Below are 23,209 nucleotides of genomic sequence, written 5' to 3'. Positions count from 1 at the left end.
ATACGTTGTTTCTTGTCGCACGGACCACCCGGCTCTTTCCAGCACGCGGCTTTTACGCAATCGCCAGCTTCAACTACATACATTTACTTCAACTTTGCAACATGGCTGACTCGTTGTTGGAGCTATTGGCTCCGCATCTTGAGACGCCACCATCTAGTGATGCCACGACTTCCCAATATCTTAATCGTTTGTCCACTTTGTCCTTGCAAAACCTCCAGACCACCGAACCTCAGTCCCTCGCCCAATCCGCCCATTCGACGCTTCTCTCGCTTCAAGCATTGTCCAACCGCTCTCACCGATCCTTTATTACGTCCGCCGATAATTTATCTACCCTTCGCGATTCCATCCCCAAGTTGACCCGAGAGGCACAACAACTCCGTGATGCTGTCCCCAAGTTGGACGAAGCGGCCGTGGGATTCTCCACGAAGTATAGCAAGATCACCGACAATGCTGCCTTAGAACGACGGAAGAAAGCTATGCAATTGACACGCAATGTGGATCGATTGTCTGATATCCTCGAATTGCCCTCCCTCCTATCCACCGCAGTGTCCGCGGCATCGGCCAATTCAGGAGCGGGTGCAGCATCCACAACCTACTCCTCCGCACTCGATTTGCACGCACACATCAAGCGACTACAAACATTATACCCCGAGTCGCCTCTGATCCAAGATGTAGCGGCCCAGGCCGAAGACGCGATGAAAGAAATGACCACCAATCTCATTGCGGGGCTCCGAGCCCAGAACTTACGACTCGCGGCGGGCATGCGAACAGTAGGCTGGTTGCGGCGAGTCGCGCCAGACTTGGAGACTCTGCAGACTGAAGGAGCCACAGGGACAGGAGAAGGAGCGCTGGGCGCCATCTTTCTGATCTGCCGGCTGGCCCATCTGGTCTCAACTCTGGAGGCACTGGATCCCTTACGAGAACTTGCCGACCAAGAAACACAGCGGAGGACAAATGGCAAGGATAAGGCAGATTCATGGTCGGGTGGCCAGCAAACGGACCGCTATCTGAAACGATACATTGAGATCTTCCGAGAACAGAGCTTCGCCATTGTTTCATTATACAAGAACATATTCGCTGCAGAGCAATCGGAGCCTGAGTCTGCTGCGCTAGGGCTACGGGGATCTGATGCCAAACCCAAATCGTCGGATTCATTGCAAAATCGCCCATCTGCTCTGGCGACCTTCCCCATGCACCTTGTGCAACTCCTGACCGATACTATGAGAACATACCTTCCCAATGTCCGGGACCGGAGCTCGCGCGAGAGTCTGCTCACACAATTGTTGTACTGTGCGGCTAGTTTGGGTCGCCTAGGGGGCGATTTTGGCATGATTCTTACGGAGTTAAGTGGGGAGGAGGAGATCGAGTATGAGTGGGAGGAAGTGATGCGCAAACACCGAGCACTGGCAGGACGACTGGAACAATTGACCAGTCGGGTGGCAGTGCATTGAATGCAGTAAGCGCATTCACGGTGTTTTTATGATAGCACACCGATATACTGTATTGTAGCGCCAAGCCTATTGAACAAGCTAATGTCGGGGCGAGTCTCCGCCTTCCCCCCGTGTTTGGACCTTGTGTCACTTCTCTCTCTTCCTTTCATTCAACTCCTCTCTCACTCTTCACTTATACACTATTTTCGCCTTCTCTCCTTGTTTCATAGAGGCATATTATAATTCCCAAGGCATACCTTATTTTGTCGCGCAACCTCTTCTATCTTATCCTCAGTGGCGAAGCCATGGCCGCCCCCACGCTGATTGACCCGACCAAGCAGGCCGAGTACCCCATTGTCCTGGGTGAACGGCTAGCCGATGCAGATCGAAGCCGATTGATCAATGTCAACTACAATTACAAGACCAAGCATGTAACACCACAACAACGTTCGACCGTTACTCCCTCCGGCCGATCGCGCGATCTCTACGACCTTTCCGTCACCGATAAGGCCCCGAGTGCCGATCACAACTTGACCTACGCCTACAAAGGCAGCGAGGACCCTGACAGCGAGCGCAACCTGGTCCTCGTATTTGATCCCGACCGCAAGGTCTTCGTTCTGGAGCCTGTGGCCACCAAGTTTAACTTCAACCTGCGATCGGCACCGGGGAAGACGGAGAAACAGGTCATTGAGCAATATGAACAGCTCCGCATAGTACAGGAGGATGAACACACCTCAGGGGACGATCGCAATTCCGGCGGCGTCAGTGAGGACGAGGGTCCTGCTGACGACAGCAATCCATATGACTTCCGACATTTCCTTCCTAAGGAGGGTGCGGAGGACTTGAAGCCGGCATCAGGACACAGCACCCCGGAGCCAGTCTATACCAGCAAGACAAACACCCCCATAATCCCAGTCACAAAGCCTGCCCCGAAACCTATGGCCCGACCGAGAAAACAAGCAAACCCACTGCGAGAGACGAAACGCCCGGCGCCGAAGCCACAGGCTCGGCCAACTCCACCTAAACCGGCCCCAGAGCCGGTCATCGAGCCGGTCATCGAACCCACTTATACAGATCCTGACCCACATGATAACGACGACAGTCGCTCCGCTGTATCAGACACATCGCAGCATACTGTCCAGTCTGCTGGCTCGAATATCATTGTCGACGGCGATTTGATTATTGACATGGGATCGCCACGCCCATCCCGAACATTGGTCAATCCGGCCTTTTTCTCCAATGATAACACTCCCGACGAAGACAGGGAGGATGATATTGATAGCTTCCGGCTTCCATCACCGGCACGAAATACTCAACACCCTCCGCCAGCCCCGGCTGCCCCCGCTGGAGACTTGGAGGATGAAGATGATCTACTCGCAGCGGAGATGGAAGCTGCTTTTGAGGAAAGTGCTCGGGAAGAAGAGGCTCGCCGTCAACAGTACAGTCAGCATGCTTCTGGACGATACAATGTGGCCAGTGATGATGAGAGCGAGGTCAGCGAAGAGGAGTAAAAGCCTTGTGCCTCGTGTACTCTAATCTTTCTTTATCTCTTTTTTTTTTTAGCATTGCATTGCACTATCAGCGTGGGCGCTAGGGTACAGGACCAGAGATACCAAATGTACATGGAGAATTTTCTTATTTGCCCGTTCATTCAATCTCTACGAGTTAGTAGAGTGCTAAGCCGTGTATGAAGTAGAAGCGCTTAGGGAGATTACTTCGTACAGCTAGTCCAAGATAAAGACTTGCATCGGAGATATCTTACGGCACATTACATCATCAAAATTTTCTTTTACATTTAATATCTGCTCGCTTTTCTTGTTCTTCCCTGATATGGTTGTTTTGCCAATTGCGGTCTATACTTCGGCTGGGCTCGGAGCCTGAGGTTATTCCGTTCCGAGTAGCTTTCACTTTCACTTCCCTTTGAACGTAGAGGCTCGCCCGTTGCTATAAGCTCGTTCGGTTCCTAGGGGTAAACGCTATTATCCACCTTATATGACAGTCACCTGATCCCGATTATACCCCCGAAATGCGATGAAAAGACCCGCTATGCTTGATTGGACTGGACAACTTTTTAGCCTCGGATCGCCATCTATAAACTCCTTCAAGCGCGCAGGCGCGCTTTCCCGGCCACGTTCCTCGTGAGAAGCAGGCACAACCTCCATCCCCTGTCTTCAAACCTCTCGGCGCTCTTGTTCGCTTTCCCTCCCCACTCCAACTGTTCTTGACACGACCGGATTGTCCCAAATGGAGTCTACGGCGTCTCCGGCGCCGCCAAAGCACCGCATCCCCGGTCTGCCCAACCCTGTGGTGGCAGCAGCCGAAAAAAAATGGTTGTTCACAGAGGAGGATATGGAGCGAACCCCGTCGCGCTTAGATAAGATCAATCGTGAACAGGAGGATTATATCCGGCACCGAGCTGTCGAGTTCATCTGGCAGGTGAGCATGATGCTTAAGATGCCGCCACAAACGTCAATGACTGCCACCGTTTTCCTGCACCGATTCCTTATGCGCTACTCATTACGCGGGCAATATCCTGAACAAGGTGGGGATCTGATGCATCCAAAGGTCATCGCGGCGGTGTCGCTCTTCGTCGCGTTCAAGGTGGACGAGACCATGCGCCGAATGAAGGACTTTGTCGTGGCATGCTGCCGTGTTGCCATGAAGCAGCCCGATATGATTGTCGATGAGCAATCGAAAGACTACTGGAAGTGGCGGGATCTGATTCTACAGAATGAGAGCGTCATGCTCGAATTCCTGTGCTTCGACCTTCAGCTCGAGTCGCCCTACCGCATACTGTGGGATTATTCTCTCTTCCTCAACGTCCCCGACAACCGACCCCTTCGACACGCCGCCTACGCCTTCCTGAATGACTCCACATACACCGTGCTCTCTCTGCTGTTCCAGCCGCGTGTCATCGCCGCCGCAGCTCTCTATGCAGCTGCGCGCCACTGCAAGGTCTCGTTCCCAGATGATCCCCAAGGTCGTCCATGGTGGGAGCAAATCGATGTCCGCGTCGAAGACCTCATAACCGCCTGCAAACTCATCGTCAAGATCTACGAGCGCGTACAGCAGAATCTGAGCAAAAATTACCCAGACTTCACCATCAGCGACGCAGATCTCAACGATCCCACCCGCCTCTTCCACAGTAACCCTCTCTCTGCCCCAGATATCACTTCATCTCTCTCTACGCCTGCAGCAGACTCCCCCGCTATGAATGGGCGCAAACGCTCCCGCGAGCCGGAATCTTTTTCAGAAAACCATTACCCGAGTCCTATCCCCCCACCTCAGAGCCAAACATCGAACGGCGAGCGTTCGCCAAAGCGCCAATGCACAGTTTCACCCGCGCCTAACGTGGCAACTCCCCCGGGCCCACCTACATCTCGTCCTCGTATTCCGTTGCGAGCAATGGCTTCATTGCCCCCAAAACCCAAACTGTCGAATAATGAGGATACCTCTCGCTCGGATTCAAATCAGAATCTAGCTTCTAATGCTAAGGATGGAGCTAGCACGGAAGAGGGTGAGGTCTCAGATGATAGGGATGTCAATCAGCCAAATACTACAGTGACACCAGGGAAAGATGCATCCGACGACGGGGGAGGAAGCGAAGAGGGTGAGATCTAGATTTCTTTTCTTTTATTTCTTTTGCCTTGCCTTGCTTCGGACTGGATGCATGATGGGGAGTTTTCTCAAGGGGCTTCCGTTTCTTTGCTGTTTTGTTCTACCATGATAAGATCATCTAAGTGAGGCGGTTGTCCAGGAGGATATGGATGGACTGTACATAAATGACTCTACGAAGGTTTCCAATGACAAAGATAACTAGTATAACTTTACGAGAGGATTGAGTTGCAGTAACCGAAATTGTATGTTCGAGATCTATGGGAATTGGTCTGCAACAGCAGTGCAACAAATAACAAGAAGACCCTGCAGGATTATCCTCCAGCGCGCCTAACATAAGACAATGGCAGCGGCAGATCGAAAGGAAACAAAAAACACAAAACAATGCAATGCAATGCAAGAAAAGAATGTGGGTGTCAAACGAAACTCCCGAAAAAAAAAAGAGGAGTCCCCAAGGTTGAGGCTGGGGACCTTGATAACCGTGAGTAGCTACATCACTCAGTCATAACACCTAGTCCATGGTCCAGGAGACTGCTCGAAGCAACGAAGCTGAATCCACCGAACATTTCATTATCACCAGAAGCACCAAGTCCAGTGGACAAAGCCCGGGAATGGCTAGGTGCAAAAGGTGATGCGGAGAGCTCGTCAAACCCATTAGCAACGGTAGGGCTAAGAGGAAGATTGATGAAATCCTTAGAGAAGTTCTCAGCAAGGGCCGGATCAGTGACGATAGGCCGGATTGGAGGCTCGACTTCGCGGAGTTCCAGAGCGGCCCAGTCGATCTTGCGGAAGAAACGGTGTTTCTTGATGGTGATCAGATCCTTGGGCATGTGGTAGCCCAAACGTTTGGCTGGATCTTTGCGCAATAGGCGAGTGAGAAGGTCTTTGGCGTCTGGCCCAAGAAAATAAGGAAGGACGAGCTTCTGCTTGATGATCTTCTCTTGCAGCTTGGCGTGATTGTTTGCGCGGAAGGGCGGGGAGCCGGTGAGGAGGTCGAAGCCCAAAGCACCAAGGGACCACCAATCGCAAGCTTTGCCGTACGGCTTGCCTTGCACGACTTCTGGTGCCATGTACTCGATTGTGCCTAGGGAAGAATTGCAGCGTTCGTCATCGTTGAGAGCAATCTTGCTCAGCCCGAAATCGGTGAGCAGCAGATGACCCTCGCGGTCCAGAAGACAATTCTCGGGTTTGAGATCGCGATAGAGGACGCCAACGTTCTGGTGCAGATGCTCCAAGGCGAGCACCATCTCAGCCATGTAAAAAGCGGTGGCATCTTCGTCAAACATGCGTTCCATGGCAAGATGGGTGAACAGCTCGCCACCCTGAGCGTACTCTAAAATCAGGTAAAGCTTCTCGTGATCTTGAAAAGCATAGAATAGCTTGACCACGAACGGGTGTCGGTTGACACTCTCCAGGATCGTGCGCTCCGTCTTGGTTTGCTCCACAAGCTTCTTGTGCACAGTGAGCGAGGCCTTTCGGAACTGCTTCTGGGCATAGAGCTTGCCTGTGATGACATGGCGCACCAGCAACACGGTTCCAAACGAGCCCTTGCCGAGGCATAGAATAGGCTCAAAATCTTGTGCGGTCATCTTGCGACACATCTGGCGTCGCATATCCATAGTCACAGCTGTCCCTGGACTATCCGCCTCTTCGTCTACCGCATCCGTACTGACAAAATCCTGGTCCAGAGGCACTTCATAGCTCGTCAAGATTTCGGTCTGATCACTGTCGGAATAAACACTCGCATTGCTAAGAGTCTCGGAACAAAGCCCACTGGAACCCGCACTAGGTTTGTTCGAAAGGTTCAGAGAATCGAGTTGAAGCTTCAATGCGCTAACTCCGTGGCCACCACGGGGACTGGTCCTTCTAATAGGAGTAGCACTTCCCGAATTCGGGGCGCGCGAGCTTGTGGTTGAGAAATCCGAGTCTTCATCAGCCGAGGCTAATGGCGCGAAGCCGTGTACGGTCGATCGAGCTGGATCGGCTTGGCTCGCCTGCTTCTTCTTCTTCTTCCGGCGCGCCTTCCCGGTCAGCAGGTCTGGATTCAAGGCCGGTGGTTTCATATCGCCATCTCGATTGGTTAGGTAATTGGCCATATCTTTGCGCGGCGACAGCCGGTCTGCCATGTGGACATCCGGGGCATGTTGATTGGTCGGATTTTCCGTGGAGGGCTGCACGATGTCGGCTTGCGGGGTGAACACATCTCCAACGGAGATGTCATCGTGGGGCGCAGCAGATTCCATGACTTAGGAATGGGATCTGCGTCCTGGTCGAGGTTCACAGGGATATCAATGCTGGGGGAATGCCTCCAACGGTCGTTCGGCTAGAGACTGACAAGAGTCGCTATCCAGCAGGCAATTGATCGGGTAAAACGGGAAAATATGGCAAGTAGGTACTCAAGATACCGAAATCGCAACTATTGGACATACCGATATTCCGGTCAGCTTCATGCTTCCTAAATTCGTCCTTTCAGATTTTGGAGGGGTAAATTTGAGCTTTCTTGTTTGGGATTTTTGGCCCCACCAATCGCAACACAGACAAAGCAAATAAAGATCAGAAAAAGAAAAAAAGACGACACGTACCTCAGTTTTGAAAAAACTCACAGCACAATCTCTTCTCTGGTTTGGGTCAGACCCCAACTGGAATGTCTCGAGTAGTTTTACCGTCCGCCCTTCTTCAGGACGGACCTGGGACCCCTACAAGCCAGATCACCTCGCCGGCGGCGGGATCGAAGGCCAAGGCGGAAGTGGTCGGGGCAGGATATGGGGACACGTCGAGGATGTCAGGAGGAACGCGCTGCGAGGGAGAATCTAGGGAGATCAAGTTCAAGCTGACCAGGTAGCTGGTGAGAGGGATGGAAAGCGAAGAGGGCTGCGCAGATAGGCACATAGAGAATCGGAAAGTGAGTAGATTCAAGAATTTTGAAGTGAGTTATCAAAGGTCCCACGAAGTGGAAGTGAATGAGATTTACAAGTCCAGCTGAAGAAAATCATCTCGCTTTGAGGCGGAAATCCGGGGGGCCAACGCTAGCCTCGATCCGGTGTTCACGTGTTGCCCGATTACATGTGCTACGATAGGCTCGTTCAATTAGCTTGTTCTCCCTCTACATAGGGCATTTCCACGTTCCAAGATTGTTTCAGTTGTTCGGCTCTAACTATGAAGTTTATTGCACTCTAAAAAGGAGAAATGTTGGTTTACGGTGGATGCAGGTCCCTGCAGCGATCTGCCTGAAATGTCATGCACAACATACCTACTGTTGAGCCTCGTGATTCTGGAAGAATGCCTTGGATCGGGTGATCTCAACACCCGATCTCTGCACAAATGCCAATGCGCTGGGCTTCTCAACCTTGACTGTCACCCGTTCATTTCCAAACTCCACTGTCGCAATGGAAGCAACCACTGTAGCCAAGGCCTCCACAGTCTTGAAGGTGGTATTGTCGACGCGCTAATGAATTCATAATATCAGCATACACCCATAAATGCATTAAATGCATAACAATTTAAGCATACCTCAGCCACAGTTCTGGTCATGGCCTGGTAAGTCTCCACAACAGTCGATCCCCAAGCCAGCTGTCCAGGACCAGTAAACGCAAGCGAAACGATCACTGCCTGCTTCTCAATGCGCTCATGCGGATTCACGCCGAGGATACAATAACAGCGAATCCCCTCAATTAGGAACTCCTCCTCTACGACAACAGGACACCTCTCCTGTAAATCGCTTTGCTTGTATCCCCAAACCGTTAGACTGCGATACCGCAGTCCCTCCTCGGCCCTCAACAGCGCCTTGGGGAAATGTAGCCAGACCTCACACTTTCCATACTCTGCCTCGATCGGATACTTGGCCGGTGACGCACTCATATTTCCGGCTCCCGGAAACCCATTCCGCGGGCTCGGTTGCACATGCGCCATCCGCCGCACTCCCGCTGCCGTCTCATCTAGCATTCCTAGTCCCGCATTCGCAACCATCCCCGCCGTGGCGCGTGGGTCCTGACCGACAGCACTGGCTTTCATGTCCTCGCGCTGGGTTCCATCCAAGCTTACCATACGGTGGTGCTCTGGGGATGAGGTGGTAGTCATATTGCGGGCATCGGATTCGAGGCGGCGGAAAAGCTTTCCGTAGTCGATGGAGAGGGAGACATCGTCTGTGTCGGCGGAGGCAATAGCGGAGGAATAGGAGAGCTTGAGGGTTGCGGTGCAAGGTTGGGCTTTGCCGGGGCGATGCCAGGCTTCTGGGGCTGCGGGGAGCGGGAGCTGGATTTCTTTGAGGACGACGTTGTCTAGGACTGGTGGGGGTTGAGGAATATGGATGGCAGAGCTTGGTTGAGCCATTTTGGGTACTTTGGGATATGAATTCCTTCTTCAGTGTCTGTATTGGAGGTCGTTTCCACTTGAACCTGCAAATTCCAGGTGGAGTGAGATGGGAGGTGGGGGAGCTTGGGAAGTTTTTTTGGCGGGGCGGCTATCCGTAGATCACAACGGTCCAACTAAGGTTGGACCAAAGTCAAGCGTGCCATAACAAATTTATGCAGCGAACTATGTAAGTATCAAAGTTTTTATGCTTCACGCTTAGGAGGTCATTAATACCTAGGTTGGGATGATTATAGGTGGCTTGCTTTTGCCAATCATCCACATCTGGAGTGGAGAGGCTACTGATTCCTTAAAAACAAAGTGAAAAAATAAAACGTATCGTCCATTTCAAAGAGTAAATCTGGCCAGGAAAACACGCTAAAATCTCGGCAGATGTAAAAGATTCATGGTACCATAAAGCGCAATGCAATAAGTAGCGGGTATTCGTGGAGGAGAGAAGGCAAATCATCTGCGGCAAAGATCCAAAAGGACAAATGAGAGAAACCACCAGGGAAGGATCCTTATCTACCAGTAGCGGGGGCGGTCATAACCAACGTAGTCACTTCGGGGAGGAGTACGGGGACGACCATAGGGACGCGCTGCAAGATATGGGTCCTCATAATGACGCGGAGGTGGGGGTGGAGGCCGGGCATCATACGGGTCATCGTAGGGACGACGCGGTGGTGGGTAGTCTTCCATCCGAGGCCGTGGCGGAGGAGGAGTGCGGCGTCCATAGCCCTCTCGGTCATAATAATCCCGTCGCATGGGAATGGGGGATCGCTCCCGGTAGTGATCCCTGGGGCTGTAGCCACGGGGTGCTGGGAACCTTCTGTCATATTCTTCCATGGGAGGATAGGGCCGACGTGGGGAGCGAGACCGATAGGGGTCCCGGAAGGGACGGTCATCAAAATTGGTCTGAATCTGTGGGGAAGATGAGATGGGGGATCCTTCCTACGGTCCGGGGCAGAATGGATATGGTTTCTTACATCCGCAATGCAGGACACAACAGCGCTTTTGAACTCGCGTTGATCCAGTTTTTCCACGGCAGTCTTCAGGTCGTTGGCGGTCTCGAATTCAACAAACCTTTTCCATTGTCAATTGAGGTTACAAAGCCCGGGTCCGGCTTGAGATGTCATAACCTACCCTTTTCCTTGCTCACGGCCGGTTTCCGAGTAGACAACGTCCAGTCCAGACTGGCGGGCGAAGTCTTTCAGATCCTAAAGAAGGTTGTGAGTCCAGGTTCCAGGAAGTAAGTAATGTGGCCAATGGGTCCAGGGCAAAGGGCAAATAGATTCTACGTCCGGGTATGAGGGAATTGGGTTGGTGGCCATGATTCCGAATCCTCAGCAACAGGTCACTGGTGTGGTATGAACGATGTTCCCAGGAGGAGAAGCTGTCCGTAACACCAGGATCGATAGTGCAAATCGTTTGGTTCCAACGATCAAACCGAGGACTACGGGAGGGCATGGCATCAAGGGAAGAGGCCGAGGTATAAGATCCGGGGGAGATGTCCAGGGAGGAATGGGCTTGGGCTGCTGACCTGCCAACTTGTTTCTGGGAGACCAGAAATTTGCATCCGAAACATGGTACGGCGTGGACGAGGAGCGGTGGGGCGGTCTGGTGGACCAGGGAAGGCCTCCTTGCGCCGGGGACCACGAGCAAACTGCACAGTCAATCGTTCACCCTTGAAGTCGCTGCCATCTGTTTGCGGTTTTAATAGGGTATAGGTAATATTCGAGAGATCATGACATACGGAAGGCTACAAAACGAATTAGCAAGCTCCATGAATGTTAGTGGACAGACTTACCAGGTACAACATCGCGCGCGTCCATGGCGTCTTCGTACTCGATGAAGCCGAAGCCGTTCATCAGCTTGATTTCCGTAATCTTACCAGACCCATGAGTACTGAAGTGTTCTTCGATGTCTTGCTTGGTAACTGCCAGTCATTAGACTCGTGTTAGCAACGCTCAGAAAGCAAAATCAAATGTCGGATTCCCAGGCTGTTTCCCGGTGCCTGAGCTTTTGGGAAAGAGTTGACCACGGGGTGTAGCTCTCCCAGCGGAAAAAGCGAGCTCCATCCATGGGCAAGACTGAGATCCCAATAGGGTTGGTCGTCGAATGAAGTCGAGAGAAAAGGGTGTGGGTGCTGGGCAGCGTACCATTGCGGGGAAGGTTCCCGAGATAAAGTCGGGTCGACGAAACCTCCGTCATGGCTCAGGGAAGGTTTATCTGGTTCAATCCTGAAGGAGAGAGGTAAAAGAAGATTAGTAGACCGAGGAGTCCCAGCGCAACGGGAGGACCGTGGGATACGGCCAAATCAGGAAGATGGCGGTGATGGGCGGCAGGGCGCTTAAAGCTCTTTTCTTCCCCGGCGAGTGGGCTGGACGGGATCCACAGGTAAACGCTTTCTGCAAGTTTCAAGCAGGAGGAAGAAAAGGGAACGGTGCAGATGACAAGAGAAAAGAGGGGGAGGAGAAAGGGAAAAAGAAAGCACAGATCTGGCGGTGGGAGTGATTGGCAACTCTGGCCGCCTCACTTTTGTTTGGTTTTTTTTTGGTGGTGAACTGTATCCACGTGGTCCCCCACTGACAGAGTTTCAGAGTTTGGCGCTTAAATTAAGGATCAACTTTTAGGTGGACTATGTATACATTCTTTCAATAGGACATATAATATTGCAACTATAGGATTGTATGGTCGATCCGACTCGTGGACCTCCACCTTGCATTCCACGGTTCTGCCCGCCCTCCGCCATGGGGCGGGTCTTGTATACACTATTCATGGATACTTCTCTTGACAGCCTTTTATCTGCTAAATAAAAATTTCTATGCTGATTGCATACCAGAGGTCTATGAATACGCAAATAGCACTTTTAGTTTTAGTTCTTGAATGTAATAGGACCGGTCGACAGACAAGTCCAGGTCGGGGCTCTCGAGTACAGTCTCATACCTAGATAGCACACGATCAAATCTTTAGAAATCTCAAATATTCTCAGCGGTGAACCACTGTCCCACTAAGAGTGGAACTAAAGTGGTTAGGAGAGGCGGTCAGCGGCTTGAAAGAAGCGGGAGGAGCTAAAGAGATCAAGACAGGAATAGGGGTAAGTTCATGCAAAGCAAGTGGAAAGTCGTGTATGCACGTGTATATGGAGGCGTGGGCGGAGGCTTCATCCCCATCCCAGGTAGTAGATTACGGCGAAGCAGTGGCAAAAACAGGAGTGAATCCTGGAGATAACTGACGGCCCTGATGGAATCCTCATGTTGAAGATTACCAGAAAAGGCAACGCTTGGCTACCACGTTAGATCGGCGATAATATTGCCTGAACCCTGTATGTACTCCGTAGGTACTCCATAGTTCTTGTTGTTTCGTGCTCAAGGTAACCAAAGTACCTAAAGTAGCAGAAGCCGAGATTACTTAGAAGCGGGTAGCCAATCAGGGGCGGTATGATTCGGAGTTGCCACCCGGCTTCACCGACCCGTCACAACAGGGCGCTGCGATCTATCCAGGATCTAGTCTGTCTCTCGGATAGAGAGCATGGAGTTTATGCAAAGATATACTCCATATAGAATGTAGTCTTTCGAGCAAGGTTGTGTTTGCGCCAGGATCCGACCGTTGAAAAATGCTATGGGTCACATTGAGTCCATCTTGACATCATCAACGTTGGGAGTATCAAAAGTAAAAATCAGTAATTCCAAAGCGCAAACACGGCATTCGAAATAAGCTAATCATCGACTCAAATTAAAGACGCGACATACGATTGGGTTGGCGGCAAGCATTAAGCTTCCCAAGCTATCCGAATCACACGGCATGCTATGAGAATTCGATTTGATTTTTTTTTGTTTGAATGTTTCCCATGGTATTCGATGATAAATACCCTGGAATTCATAGAAAAAGGTGGAATGTGACGATGGCACCGCCGATGGTATTCAGCATACCGAAACCATACACATCCCGAGGTCAGTGATGATCGCATGCCATGAGATTGATCCAAGGCTTGGCGAAAGCGGTGGATCAGATCCGTGACGCGACCAGTCCAGCGCGCAATCCCGTCCCAAATGGCCACCCTGGCCTTTTTGAATTTTTTCTTCCCCCCCCCCCCCCCAAAATGCCACACGAAACTGTGAAGGATTAGTTCTTATTCATTTAGGCTGCAGGTTTTGGTCAGCGAACGTAGGCATGAGAAAATCATGACATTTGGGGCGGGCGCTTCAAAAAGCACCAACAGCCTGTTTGTGGGGAGAAAAAGGGGAAAGAACAAGTTGGCGGGCAACAATTTTTGTTCAGTTGCCATCCACTAAAGCGGCGAGAGGATAGCGCGTCGTACAGGGAGCGACTGTGAAGGATGGAGGATGATGATTGGGGCAAATGGCAGGACGGGGGTGATTGACCCAACTATCAGCTGCAGGAGCGCGACGGACTGGGCAACTACTGGTTGTAACCATGGCGCTGGAAAGGATAAAAGCAAGGGTGAATAAGCCAGTCAGAAGAGGAATTATAGTGGGGCGGATAAGACTTTGGCCAATCACCGATGATAGAGACTATGATTGGCCCGCCGCCTCCGTCCCAGAGCCGCTAGTGAGGGTCCTAGCCATGGGTGAAGGGAGAGAGCGCAGTGCTGCTTTAAGCGCCACCAGCGGGCCCAGCCTCCCCTGACGCGGGCAGTGAGTCAGCACTATATAAAGGGCCATCCTCCCACTTTTCATGTCGCTCTGAGATTCCTGTCCTGGTCTTGGCACTGCTTCTTACTCCCTCCCCTCCCCACCTCTTTCCTTTTGTGGCATCCTGCTGCAATCTATACTAATTCGATCGGTTTTTCTTTCTTTTCTAATCTTGAAAAAGATAGAATCTAAAGATATCACCGATTTGTGGGAAAGAAGGCTTTGTGATTATTTTTATCCTTTTGCCCGAGGATAAATCACTAATCGTCCGGTGCTCCATTTGAAGCCTGTCCCAGTTACTCGCTTCTGCCACTCTCATTCAGGTCGCGTTCGCAGATAGAAACCCAAAAAGAAAATCCCAATTGAAAAAAAAAAAAAAAGCAGGAGACAACAAAAGTGCCCCTTTATCGCCCAACTGCAAAAAAAAGAAAAGTTGTTGCTGTCTGACCTCCTTGATCATAATTTTTTCCCTACCCGTGGCGATCCCTTCTTGAAAACACTTCAGTGTGCTTTTCTGGATTTATTTTCTGATATCTTCCCGGGATATTTGAAATTCGCATTCGTGTCACCACGTCCTGCATCTCAGGGGGATACATTGACTTGTCCATCTCCCAACTTTGCTGGTGAGTACATCTTGCTATTCTGCCATCTCACACCGCCGACTGTTTTGGTCTTGGCTTTTCACCTTGTCTTTGTTTGTACGGTTCACTGACCTGACTTGTCCCCTGTCTCTGCAGTGCTCCACTTCTCTTTGACATCTATCTCTGATCTTTGATCCTTGATCGTCGATCACATTTGCCTATCATGGACTCGCTTACGACTCACCCGTCGAACGCGCAGCAGGCTCGTGCCTTCACTTCGCCTTCCTCGCTGTCCTTTCCCGGTGGCGCTGCTGATTTGACCCCTCCCTCTTCTGAGAAAGAGATCCAAGGTGTCAACGGCATGATGAACGGCCAAGCTGGAGGAATTGCCAACAACGGCAACGGGGTGATGCCCGCTACTCCAGCCACTCCGGTCACCACCCCGGGGGCTACGACCGGAAGCAGTGGCATTGTGCCTACTTTGCAGTGAGTATTGACTATTCTGGCTTGTCTTAAAACCACATACCCAGAGTCAGAATGGCTGAACCAACTGTCTTAAAAGAAACATCGTGGCTACCGTCAATCTTGACTGCCGTCTGGATCTCAAGACCATCGCGTTGCACGCTCGCAACGCCGAGTACAATCCTAAGGTATATTCCACACCCTGAGATTTCTTCATCCGGGTACAGTGTGGCTGAACTTTGAACTTCGTCATCACATAGCGTTTCGCCGCCGTCATCATGCGTATTCGTGAGCCCAAGACCACTGCGTTGATCTTCGCTTCCGGCAAGATGGTCGTGACTGGTGCCAAGTCTGAAGATGACTCCAAGCTGGCGTCGCGCAAGTATGCGCGTATCATTCAGAAGCTCGGTTTCAACGCAAAGTTCACCGACTTCAAGATCCAAAACATCGTCGGCTCCTGCGACATCAAGTTCCCTATCCGTCTGGAGGGTCTGGCCTCTCGTCACCACAACTTCTCGTCCTATGAACCTGAACTTTTCCCCGGTCTGATTTACCGTATGATGAAGCCCAAGATCGTGCTCTTGATTTTCGTCAGTGGCAAGATCGTCTTGACTGGTGCCAAAGTGCGTGAGGAAATTTATCAGGCTTTCGAGATGATCTATCCTGTGCTATCTGGTATGTTCACCCTTTTGATTTGATTTGTCGCGTGCGACAACCACTAACATTCGTATAGACTTCCGCAAGGTTTAAGCACGGTCTCCACCAGGAAGATCAAACCCCTATTTGTTTTCGACGCTGTATTAACATCTTCTCTTATCTTTTTTTCGTCGCTTGTGGGTGATTGATCGGCCGTGGCCTTCAAGCCCGTCTTATCTTTTCTATCCCTCCTCCTTTCACGATTCTTTACGCAAGCATTGTTGGGCGTTTTAGCGGTGCGGATTGTTCCCCAGTCCTTGTTTTTGCTTATTTTCATCTCTTCGACCGTTTACACTTAGAGATTGCTGCACACCGCAGTGAGGCGGTTCTGTGCGCTGGTCGAATGGCTGCCTCTTAATCATGTTACGTCACCTGGTCATCCCCGTTGGCGAGGCAACTTGTCCCGGGCCCAAAAAAATTTTATGGTGAGCTTAGATTCCGTCGCGAGTCTGCCAGCAGCGAGACTGGATCGGCCTTTGCCGTTTCTGATATCCAAAATGAAAAAAAAAAAAAAAAAAAAAAAAAAAACCTTCTCTCCTAGTAAAAGTATTTGTAAGGAAAGTTTGCGTAGGCTTAGTCTTTTTGACTTTAGAACTTGTATGAGTATCTTCAATGTCTCTATTCACTCGGATCTGTTCTATTCACAATTGGACGCCGAAAGTATATATGCAATTGGCACCCGTGGACGTTACAGGACGCTGTCCCTGCGAGCTTTCTTGGTCTTCGCCAACTCATCCTTCAAAATCGATTTTCGTTCACCAGATCGACTGCCGTCACCGTCAAACAGATCTTCAGAGGCAGACGTCGGCGTCGTCCCGGTCCATTCCCATAGCGCTCGCAACTCTGACTCCAGTGTACCCTCCAATGCATCAACAACCTTGTCTCCAAGAACAGGGAAGAATTTATAAGCATGTCCACTACCACCTGTAGCCAGGAAGAGACCCTCGTACTCGGGATGGTATGAAACAATAAAATCGCCATCCGGACTGCACAACGCCATTAGCAATCAGTTCGGCACCCACCGCCAACATCAGAATGGAAACTCACGTATCAGTATACCAACAAATCCTCGTATCAGCAAACGGCCGATCCACAAATCGTGGCAGAAGCTGTTTCAGCGCAACGCGGAACGCTTCCTCCCCTTCCAATGGCACCGGCACTCCCGTCTCAGGCAGACTAACCTGCATCGTCTCTCCAGATGACCCAGGCACCGGCACAGTCGTCGGATTCCGATACCCATACGCATGCCGCGCAATTTTAAGCAGGTTATCCCTTGGCGGGATAATGAAAATCCCAGTAGCGAAGTTTAGAATCGTAGGCAAATTCTCGAGCTCACGCTGCTCAGCATCACTGATCTTGATATACGCAATCGCCTGACCCGTGGCAACAGCCTTACCACGCAAATCAACCAGTCTAGGAGTCCAAGCCCCCGTCGCAAGAATAACCAGGTCAGCATTGATAGTCTCCCCATCAACCATCTCTACACCAGTCGCACGTTTTTTAGAGGAAGCAAAAAGCACACGCTTCACCTCTCCATGCTTGAACACCACCTTTTGTTCTTTGTCGAGTAATTCCTTGATGAACTTCACACTCGCACCTGCATCGCTCCACCCAGATCCCCAATTCACATACCCCCCTGCAACATCCAATGTCTCTCCATATGGCGGTACGACACCCAAGACATCTTTCTTGGTTGGTAGGTAAACGACGTTGTCGCCCTCGATCGCTCGCACGTTTGCATAGCTCTTCTCGGCGTACTTCTTAGCGCTGGCGCTGTTGGCTGGGTACACCAATAGCAGACCAGTCTGCGTGTACCGACCCTCCGCACCCCAGGAGGTACTGCGCCATTTCTGGATAGCGGATGCAGCGAGCTTGGAGTAAGCGCTGTTCGCGTAGTCTGCGCGCACGATCCGGCTGGTATCGACAGAAGAGCCATGCGGGTTAGGAATTGTAGGTGCGCTTTCAATTAGGGTTATCTGAGAGTTTGGGTGGCGCTTGCTGAGAGACAAGGCCGTGGACACTGAGGTCAGGGGTTAGTTTGATTCTATTGCCTTGTAGTATATGCCATTGAGAGGGGCCCGCGGAGGGGGGCAGATATGGGGATTTGTGTGGGTTGTGGATTCTGGGTGGACATTGGGGTAATGTTGATGCGGAGTTGGGACTTACGGCCAAAGACACCACCTCCCACGATCAGAATCTTTGGTGGCAGCGCCATTGTAGTGGTCAATGGAGGGGTTTTCTGGGAGGATTGAGAGGTTTGTGGTCAGCAAGAAGGTGGAGTACGAGTTGGAGATTGGAGATCGTGTCAAGCGACTGTCCCGATAACGGACTACTTATCGGCCTCGGCGTGGTTTTGTGGAGTAAAGTGGAGACCAGTCTGCCGATAATCTCGGAAAAATTGCCCTATGCATCTAGATATAACCTTTCCCGACCTTCGTACAATAGCCTCGCTTGACATGGCAATATCATGACTCAAGCCTGGTCTCTGGTACTTTTAGCTACTTCAAACTACAATGTACATGTCTTTCCTATATCTCCCCATATTTTTCATCGCTTAAACTCACGTTAATTTCTACATCAATTACCCACGTTCCCCCTGGTTCAGCTACCTGCTCTTGCACTTCAATTTTGTGGCTGATCATATGTGGGTCAAGTTTGAATCAAGTCAAATGTTGTTAGTAAAATGTGCTGCAGTTGGACACTCACCAAGATCATCCTGTCAGTGAGCATGGCAACGGCGATTGCACCACGCCGCAGATACGCTTTGCAAATGAAATATAACTGCGCCAGCTCCGCCATTTTACATTGTTGTTTCGTTTCTTTTCATATAAATGTCAGTAGAGGACATGATTAAAATTGAAAGGCGTTTTTCTGGGAGGGTGCAATTAGCAAAATCGGGGTACGAAGAGCAATTCTCAAGATCATAATCCACAACCCATCAATCACCTTCATCTCCTCAAATCATATCTTTATGTGATTTCTGTGAGTATAGGGGGATCACCCTCAGCCTTGCGCTTGCTGAAAGTGTCTTTGGCAGCTCACGGAGCTGCTGCTCGTTTTCGGGAGTCTGTCGTGATCCATCTTCGTGGTTTTTGCACTGAAATCGAGTCACGGTATAATATAGGTAGGTACCTAGATAGCTAATCGAATTCATAAGATTTCGGAACCTTGGAAGCAATTTTGAGGTTTATATTTGGGGCTTTGCTTGCAGGGTTTGATCATTTGTTGGTCTCATAGATATATATATCAACCCAGAGGCATTAGAGAATTTGCACTCCTCAGAACTGACTTAAAGCTTGGTGCGATCTCCAATTGAACAAGTCTATTTGAGTGCCATTTTCAAGGGCAACAGATTCGCTGGATCATGATTATTGTTTGGCCAGGAACCAAAACGCGTAGTTAGTGGAACTTTGTCATGTCTTATCGGTACCCGATAACGGAATCACTTATCAGCCGGCTCCCGACATTTCTCCAACTTGCCCGAAAATCTACAGACCGCGGAGCCTCACTATCTCGCTTTCCCAGATCATAGTGGAGAGATCAGACTCGACTCTGGGTACTGAGGCGCGTGGTAAAAAACTGCGATTGATGACGCCGACCTTGGAACACCTGGTCTGACTGCACCCTACGCGCACCTGATTTTTCTTCCTGGCCATTGGACACTGCACCCGCAGTATTACCCCGATCTTTGACAATATAGCAACAATTGGTCACGAATTGGAACATCCAGCTGGGCATTTGGCTGTCAACTGAAGCACAAAGTGGTCCGAACACCGCGATGAACGCAACCCAAATAGGAAGGGTTGTCTTCAAGCCCAAATGGCCTTCCACTATAGCCCGCAGAGGCGTACAAACCCAAGCACAAACACCCCGACCCCGAAGACCTAGGTAAGTCCTAGTCTTGATATATCACCACGCGTCAAAGTTGTAACATTCTATCTAGCAAAAGACCTCCAATCTCACAGAGGCCCTCTAAAGCAACACAAGGCCACCCAAATCCAAACTACAAAGGCCCAACAATGTCACCACGCCTAATGACCTTTCTGGGCATCTCAATCCTAGGAATAAGTAGCTACTGCGGCTTCCTCTACGCGTCCTACAGTCGCGAAGTCTCCAAATCGCAAGCCCTGGATATCCCCACCGATGTCTCAGACCGGTACAACACCACAGCCCCAACCTTCGATGCAGAAGTCGAACTCTCAGAGAAAGCCATGCGCATGGGCTCCAAGCGCGCAGATCTGATCCGTCTCGCACGCGGCGACGTCCTCGAGGTAAGCTGCGGCACAGGACGTAACATCGAATACTACGAACTCGGAGAGCGTCGAGGCGTAGACGAGGATGGCCGAGCCGCGATCCGGGGCTGTCGCACACTTACATTCGTGGACCTGAGTCCGCAGATGGTTGCTATTGCGGAAGAGAAGTTCGAGGCGTTACATCCTGGATATAAATCCAAGAGCCCGCCTGTTACGTTTCGGGCGCAGGATGCTGCGTCGGTTACTGTTACTAGTGGGGCCTCGAGGGGAGAGAATAAGAAGGCCTATTATGATTCTATTGTGCAGACTATGGGGTTGTGCTCGATGCCTGACCCTGTGCGTACGCTCAGGCATTTGGGGGAGATTACGGAGCCGAAGAATGGTCGCATTTTGTTGCTGGAGCATGGGCGGTCGCACTATGATTGGCTGAATCGGATTCTGGATAATCTTGCTCCTGCACATGCGGATAGACATGGTTGTTGGTGGAATCGTGATATTGGGGCTATTGTGAAGGAGAGTGGATTGGAGATTGTAGAGGAGAAGCGGTGGCACTTTGGAACGACGTGGCGGTATGTGTTGCGCCCGAGAGGCAGTTCTGAGTAGAGGGTTTGTCCGTGTGTATGAGTGGCCTTGGCCTCTTGTTCATGGGTTCCCATCTATCGACATGTAAATATCTAGAAGCAATGTACAATATTAGACCTAGGACGGCACATGCATCATGATGCATGCATGTGGTACATGTACGGAGTACCCGTAGTTCAGATTACCTCCTGGCATTGGGCAGTAGGCAGTAGGCCGTCTTTCAAGATTGCAAGTAATGATAGCTGATATCTCCTGCATTGGAGGTGGATAAATCTTCCAGCGTTTGGACCTGTCATATTGCACAACCCCACCGTTCTGGCCGACTTGTCGCAGAATAATGAATGCGGGGCTACTATGAAACCAGATCTCATATAACACGTATGCACTAGTCAAGACACCACCATTACCTTACTACTATGACCTTGGCAAGCGAATCCAAACGGAGAGTTGAAGTCAACGTAATATCCCCGCACTGAGGACGTTGGAAACCTTGAATTTCGCGACTGATCTATCCGAAAACACTAACAACTAGCGTAGCAACTACTGTAGAATCCACCAATCAGCCGAGGAGAGAGAAACACTAAGAAAGGAAAAAGGAAACCAAACAGGATATGTAGATAAGATCGGCTACTCACAGTTGTTTCTCTTTGAAGGCGGGAAACCGATGAAGAGGGGTTGCAATGCGATCTGACTGGACACTGCATCTAGGCGACCCGACATACAAATGACGGCCTCACGGAGCAAATAGCCTTCCAATCTGGATCACTTGTGAAATGCAGGTCGCAGATCACCTGCAGGGGTGTATCTATATGTCTTAAATTTGCCGCAGCAATGCACTGAAGTGCGTGTTGAGACATGACATGAAGCAAGGATTCTATTTGTTTACCACTGGTGTGATTTCCAATGCGTGCATCTGACATGTATTCGAGGTTCCCAGGTCTCCACTTGATATAAAGGTTGCCACATGGGGGAGTCAGGATATAGATTGATGCATGTAAGAAGGATCCATAATGGTGTGAGCCTTGGTAAGACAATTATCAAAAAGTCTAGATCCAGGGTGTGTTACCATATCGAGACACGAATCGGACAGCCCTGAACGATGATGTAGACATATGTAGATCTTTAAGTTTAGTCTGCCCCGGGGGAATGGACCAAGAGTCAAACCATTGCATGGCGCAAAGACCCAGCCAGATTGCAAAACCTAATTGCATCGCATGCAAGCTGGGGGCCACCTACGTGGAGATGCGGAGAATTACCTGCAGGCCTCGAGCGGGCAAGTGCAGAATGCATCAGATAAACCGATCGCCCCTTCGGCCGACAATGGGCTGATGCGACGAAGGTGGAATCCATGGTTGAGGTTGAGCATGTAACTTTCCCCTCCCCGAAAGTGAACGATGTCATCACCGGGAGGATACAAACAGCGCGCTGAGATTGGACCGTTCTACATATCAGTAATCTGCAAAGGGAAAAGATCTCTGGAATGGTTATCCCACACCTGCAGGTGCTGCAATGCTTCTACCCGCCCTTGCTGGACGCCAAGATGAAATCAGAGCGACGTACAGGAGCCGATCTTTGAGGAATTGATGATGGCGACGGGGCTATCGTAATAACAATAATAATGGGGCAACTGGGACTGCTCCATCGCAGCTATAGGGGGGACGATGTATCCCAAGAGGGGCGCTAGGTGCACTAAAATGAAGTTGGCATCATATCTACGTCGACGGATGGAGCCAAGGGGGGAAGGAAAGGGAAAACATTTCCCCCTCAGGACATCATTACTTCCTGTTCGCGGGTACCAACAGGATGTGATGTGATGTGTGAATATTATTCGAGTATTTAGTATTTTAGTTCAAAGGACTCAGAAAGTCAAAGACAAAGAAAGTCAAGTGTTGGTTTGGCAGGACGAGGCGTACGGGGTATCACTTCCAGGTGCAGGGTGGCGAGGCTCTCCCTGTTCCCCCCGGCTGCACGCATCCCTTTACTCAATACAATACAGTACGCAGATTCGGCCGGGGATCCACCAAGTGGAGGCTGCCCCAAACGGCGACGCTAGGGATCTTTTTGGGAACCGGTGTTTTTGCCCGGAGGTCTCGGGCTCGCACGGCACGCAAAACGAAGAGTAATAGAAACAATAAAAAAAAGCAAAACCTGGTGTGGTGTCTTCAGTTGAGTCGGTGTCGGATACGATATGTTGATAGGGCATCCGTATCGAAGGAGCAGCGGTCAAGATACTACGAGACGACTGGTCACCTAGCAACCATTGACAGATCTGATGCATAATCGGCATAGAGACCAGAGCTGGGATGCGCCGTTCGCCCAGCGCTGTCTCTCAATCTAGAGAGCCAATGAGATCACTGGGAGACCCATATAATCATCTCTGCCAACGGATTCTGAGTGGTGAAGTGTGATGTATGGAGCTGATGGAGTTCAAGCTGGAGCACTATGGACCATGGAAACCACTTTGGGTGATGGGACACATGGCTCCCCCCACTATTCGGTTTATTTTTTTGCCTCTTGGCTCATCGGCATGCACTAAGGCCCAAGAGGGAATGGATGGTGGACTAACGGCATGAAAGGAAAATACATGA

General features: G+C 50.6%; 10 protein-coding genes across 10 annotated transcripts; 5 read left to right on the top strand and 5 right to left on the bottom strand.

Moving 5' to 3' along the window:
- Positions 1–101: 101 nt before the first annotated feature.
- Positions 102–1,451, top strand: N7484_006282 (Dor1-like family protein; the record flags this gene model as incomplete). The annotated part of the gene is made up of 1 exon (XM_057116700.1): positions 102–1,451. The coding sequence occupies one exon, from the start codon at positions 102–104 to the stop codon at positions 1,449–1,451; it is 1,350 nt and encodes a 449-aa protein (XP_056972583.1).
- A 284-nt stretch (positions 1,452–1,735) lies between these two features.
- N7484_006281 (ELL-associated factor) lies at positions 1,736–2,941 on the top strand (the record flags this gene model as incomplete). Its single annotated transcript, XM_057116699.1, has 1 exon — positions 1,736–2,941. One exon carries the CDS (start codon positions 1,736–1,738, stop codon positions 2,939–2,941), a length of 1,206 nt encoding a protein of 401 aa, XP_056972582.1.
- Positions 2,942–3,674: 733 nt separating this feature from the next.
- On the top strand, positions 3,675–5,051 carry N7484_006280 (uncharacterized protein; the record flags this gene model as incomplete). The annotated part of the gene is made up of 1 exon (XM_057116698.1): positions 3,675–5,051. One exon carries the CDS (start codon positions 3,675–3,677, stop codon positions 5,049–5,051), a length of 1,377 nt encoding a protein of 458 aa, XP_056972581.1.
- Positions 5,052–5,539: 488 nt separating this feature from the next.
- N7484_006279 (AGC family serine/threonine-protein kinase) lies at positions 5,540–7,288 on the bottom strand (the record flags this gene model as incomplete). Its single annotated transcript, XM_057116697.1, has 1 exon — positions 5,540–7,288. The coding sequence occupies one exon, from the start codon at positions 7,286–7,288 to the stop codon at positions 5,540–5,542; it is 1,749 nt and encodes a 582-aa protein (XP_056972580.1).
- A 433-nt stretch (positions 7,289–7,721) lies between these two features.
- On the bottom strand, positions 7,722–7,934 carry N7484_006278 (uncharacterized protein; the record flags this gene model as incomplete). Its single annotated transcript, XM_057116696.1, has 1 exon — positions 7,722–7,934. The coding sequence occupies one exon, from the start codon at positions 7,932–7,934 to the stop codon at positions 7,722–7,724; it is 213 nt and encodes a 70-aa protein (XP_056972579.1).
- A 361-nt stretch (positions 7,935–8,295) lies between these two features.
- N7484_006277 (dihydroneopterin aldolase) lies at positions 8,296–9,374 on the bottom strand (the record flags this gene model as incomplete). The annotated part of the gene is made up of 2 exons (XM_057116695.1): positions 8,296–8,490; positions 8,556–9,374. 2 exons carry the CDS (start codon positions 9,372–9,374, stop codon positions 8,296–8,298), a joined length of 1,014 nt encoding a protein of 337 aa, XP_056972578.1.
- A 543-nt stretch (positions 9,375–9,917) lies between these two features.
- On the bottom strand, positions 9,918–11,603 carry N7484_006276 (uncharacterized protein; the record flags this gene model as incomplete). The annotated part of the gene is made up of 7 exons (XM_057116694.1): positions 9,918–10,313; positions 10,379–10,475; positions 10,536–10,609; positions 10,933–11,093; positions 11,146–11,151; positions 11,200–11,328; positions 11,552–11,603. The coding sequence occupies 7 exons, from the start codon at positions 11,601–11,603 to the stop codon at positions 9,918–9,920; spliced, it is 915 nt and encodes a 304-aa protein (XP_056972577.1).
- A 3,248-nt stretch (positions 11,604–14,851) lies between these two features.
- Positions 14,852–15,840, top strand: N7484_006275 (TBP family protein; the record flags this gene model as incomplete). The annotated part of the gene is made up of 4 exons (XM_057116693.1): positions 14,852–15,114; positions 15,191–15,278; positions 15,351–15,765; positions 15,824–15,840. The coding sequence occupies 4 exons, from the start codon at positions 14,852–14,854 to the stop codon at positions 15,838–15,840; spliced, it is 783 nt and encodes a 260-aa protein (XP_056972576.1).
- A 634-nt stretch (positions 15,841–16,474) lies between these two features.
- On the bottom strand, positions 16,475–18,001 carry N7484_006274 (NAD(P)/FAD-dependent oxidoreductase; the record flags this gene model as incomplete). Its single annotated transcript, XM_057116692.1, has 3 exons — positions 16,475–16,772; positions 16,834–17,806; positions 17,953–18,001. 3 exons carry the CDS (start codon positions 17,999–18,001, stop codon positions 16,475–16,477), a joined length of 1,320 nt encoding a protein of 439 aa, XP_056972575.1.
- Positions 18,002–19,805: 1,804 nt separating this feature from the next.
- On the top strand, positions 19,806–20,642 carry N7484_006273 (class I SAM-dependent methyltransferase; the record flags this gene model as incomplete). The annotated part of the gene is made up of 1 exon (XM_057116691.1): positions 19,806–20,642. One exon carries the CDS (start codon positions 19,806–19,808, stop codon positions 20,640–20,642), a length of 837 nt encoding a protein of 278 aa, XP_056972574.1.
- Positions 20,643–23,209: the final 2,567 nt, after the last annotated feature.

The sequence above is a fragment of the Penicillium longicatenatum genome, assembly GCF_028827895.1.
Source record: "Penicillium longicatenatum strain IBT 33135 chromosome Unknown contig_3_segment0_segment0, whole genome shotgun sequence".
NCBI classification, from domain to species: Eukaryota; Fungi; Ascomycota; class Eurotiomycetes; order Eurotiales; family Aspergillaceae; genus Penicillium; species Penicillium longicatenatum.
Note: the sequence above shows the minus strand (reverse complement) of the source record. Positions and strands in the feature narration are given on the sequence as shown.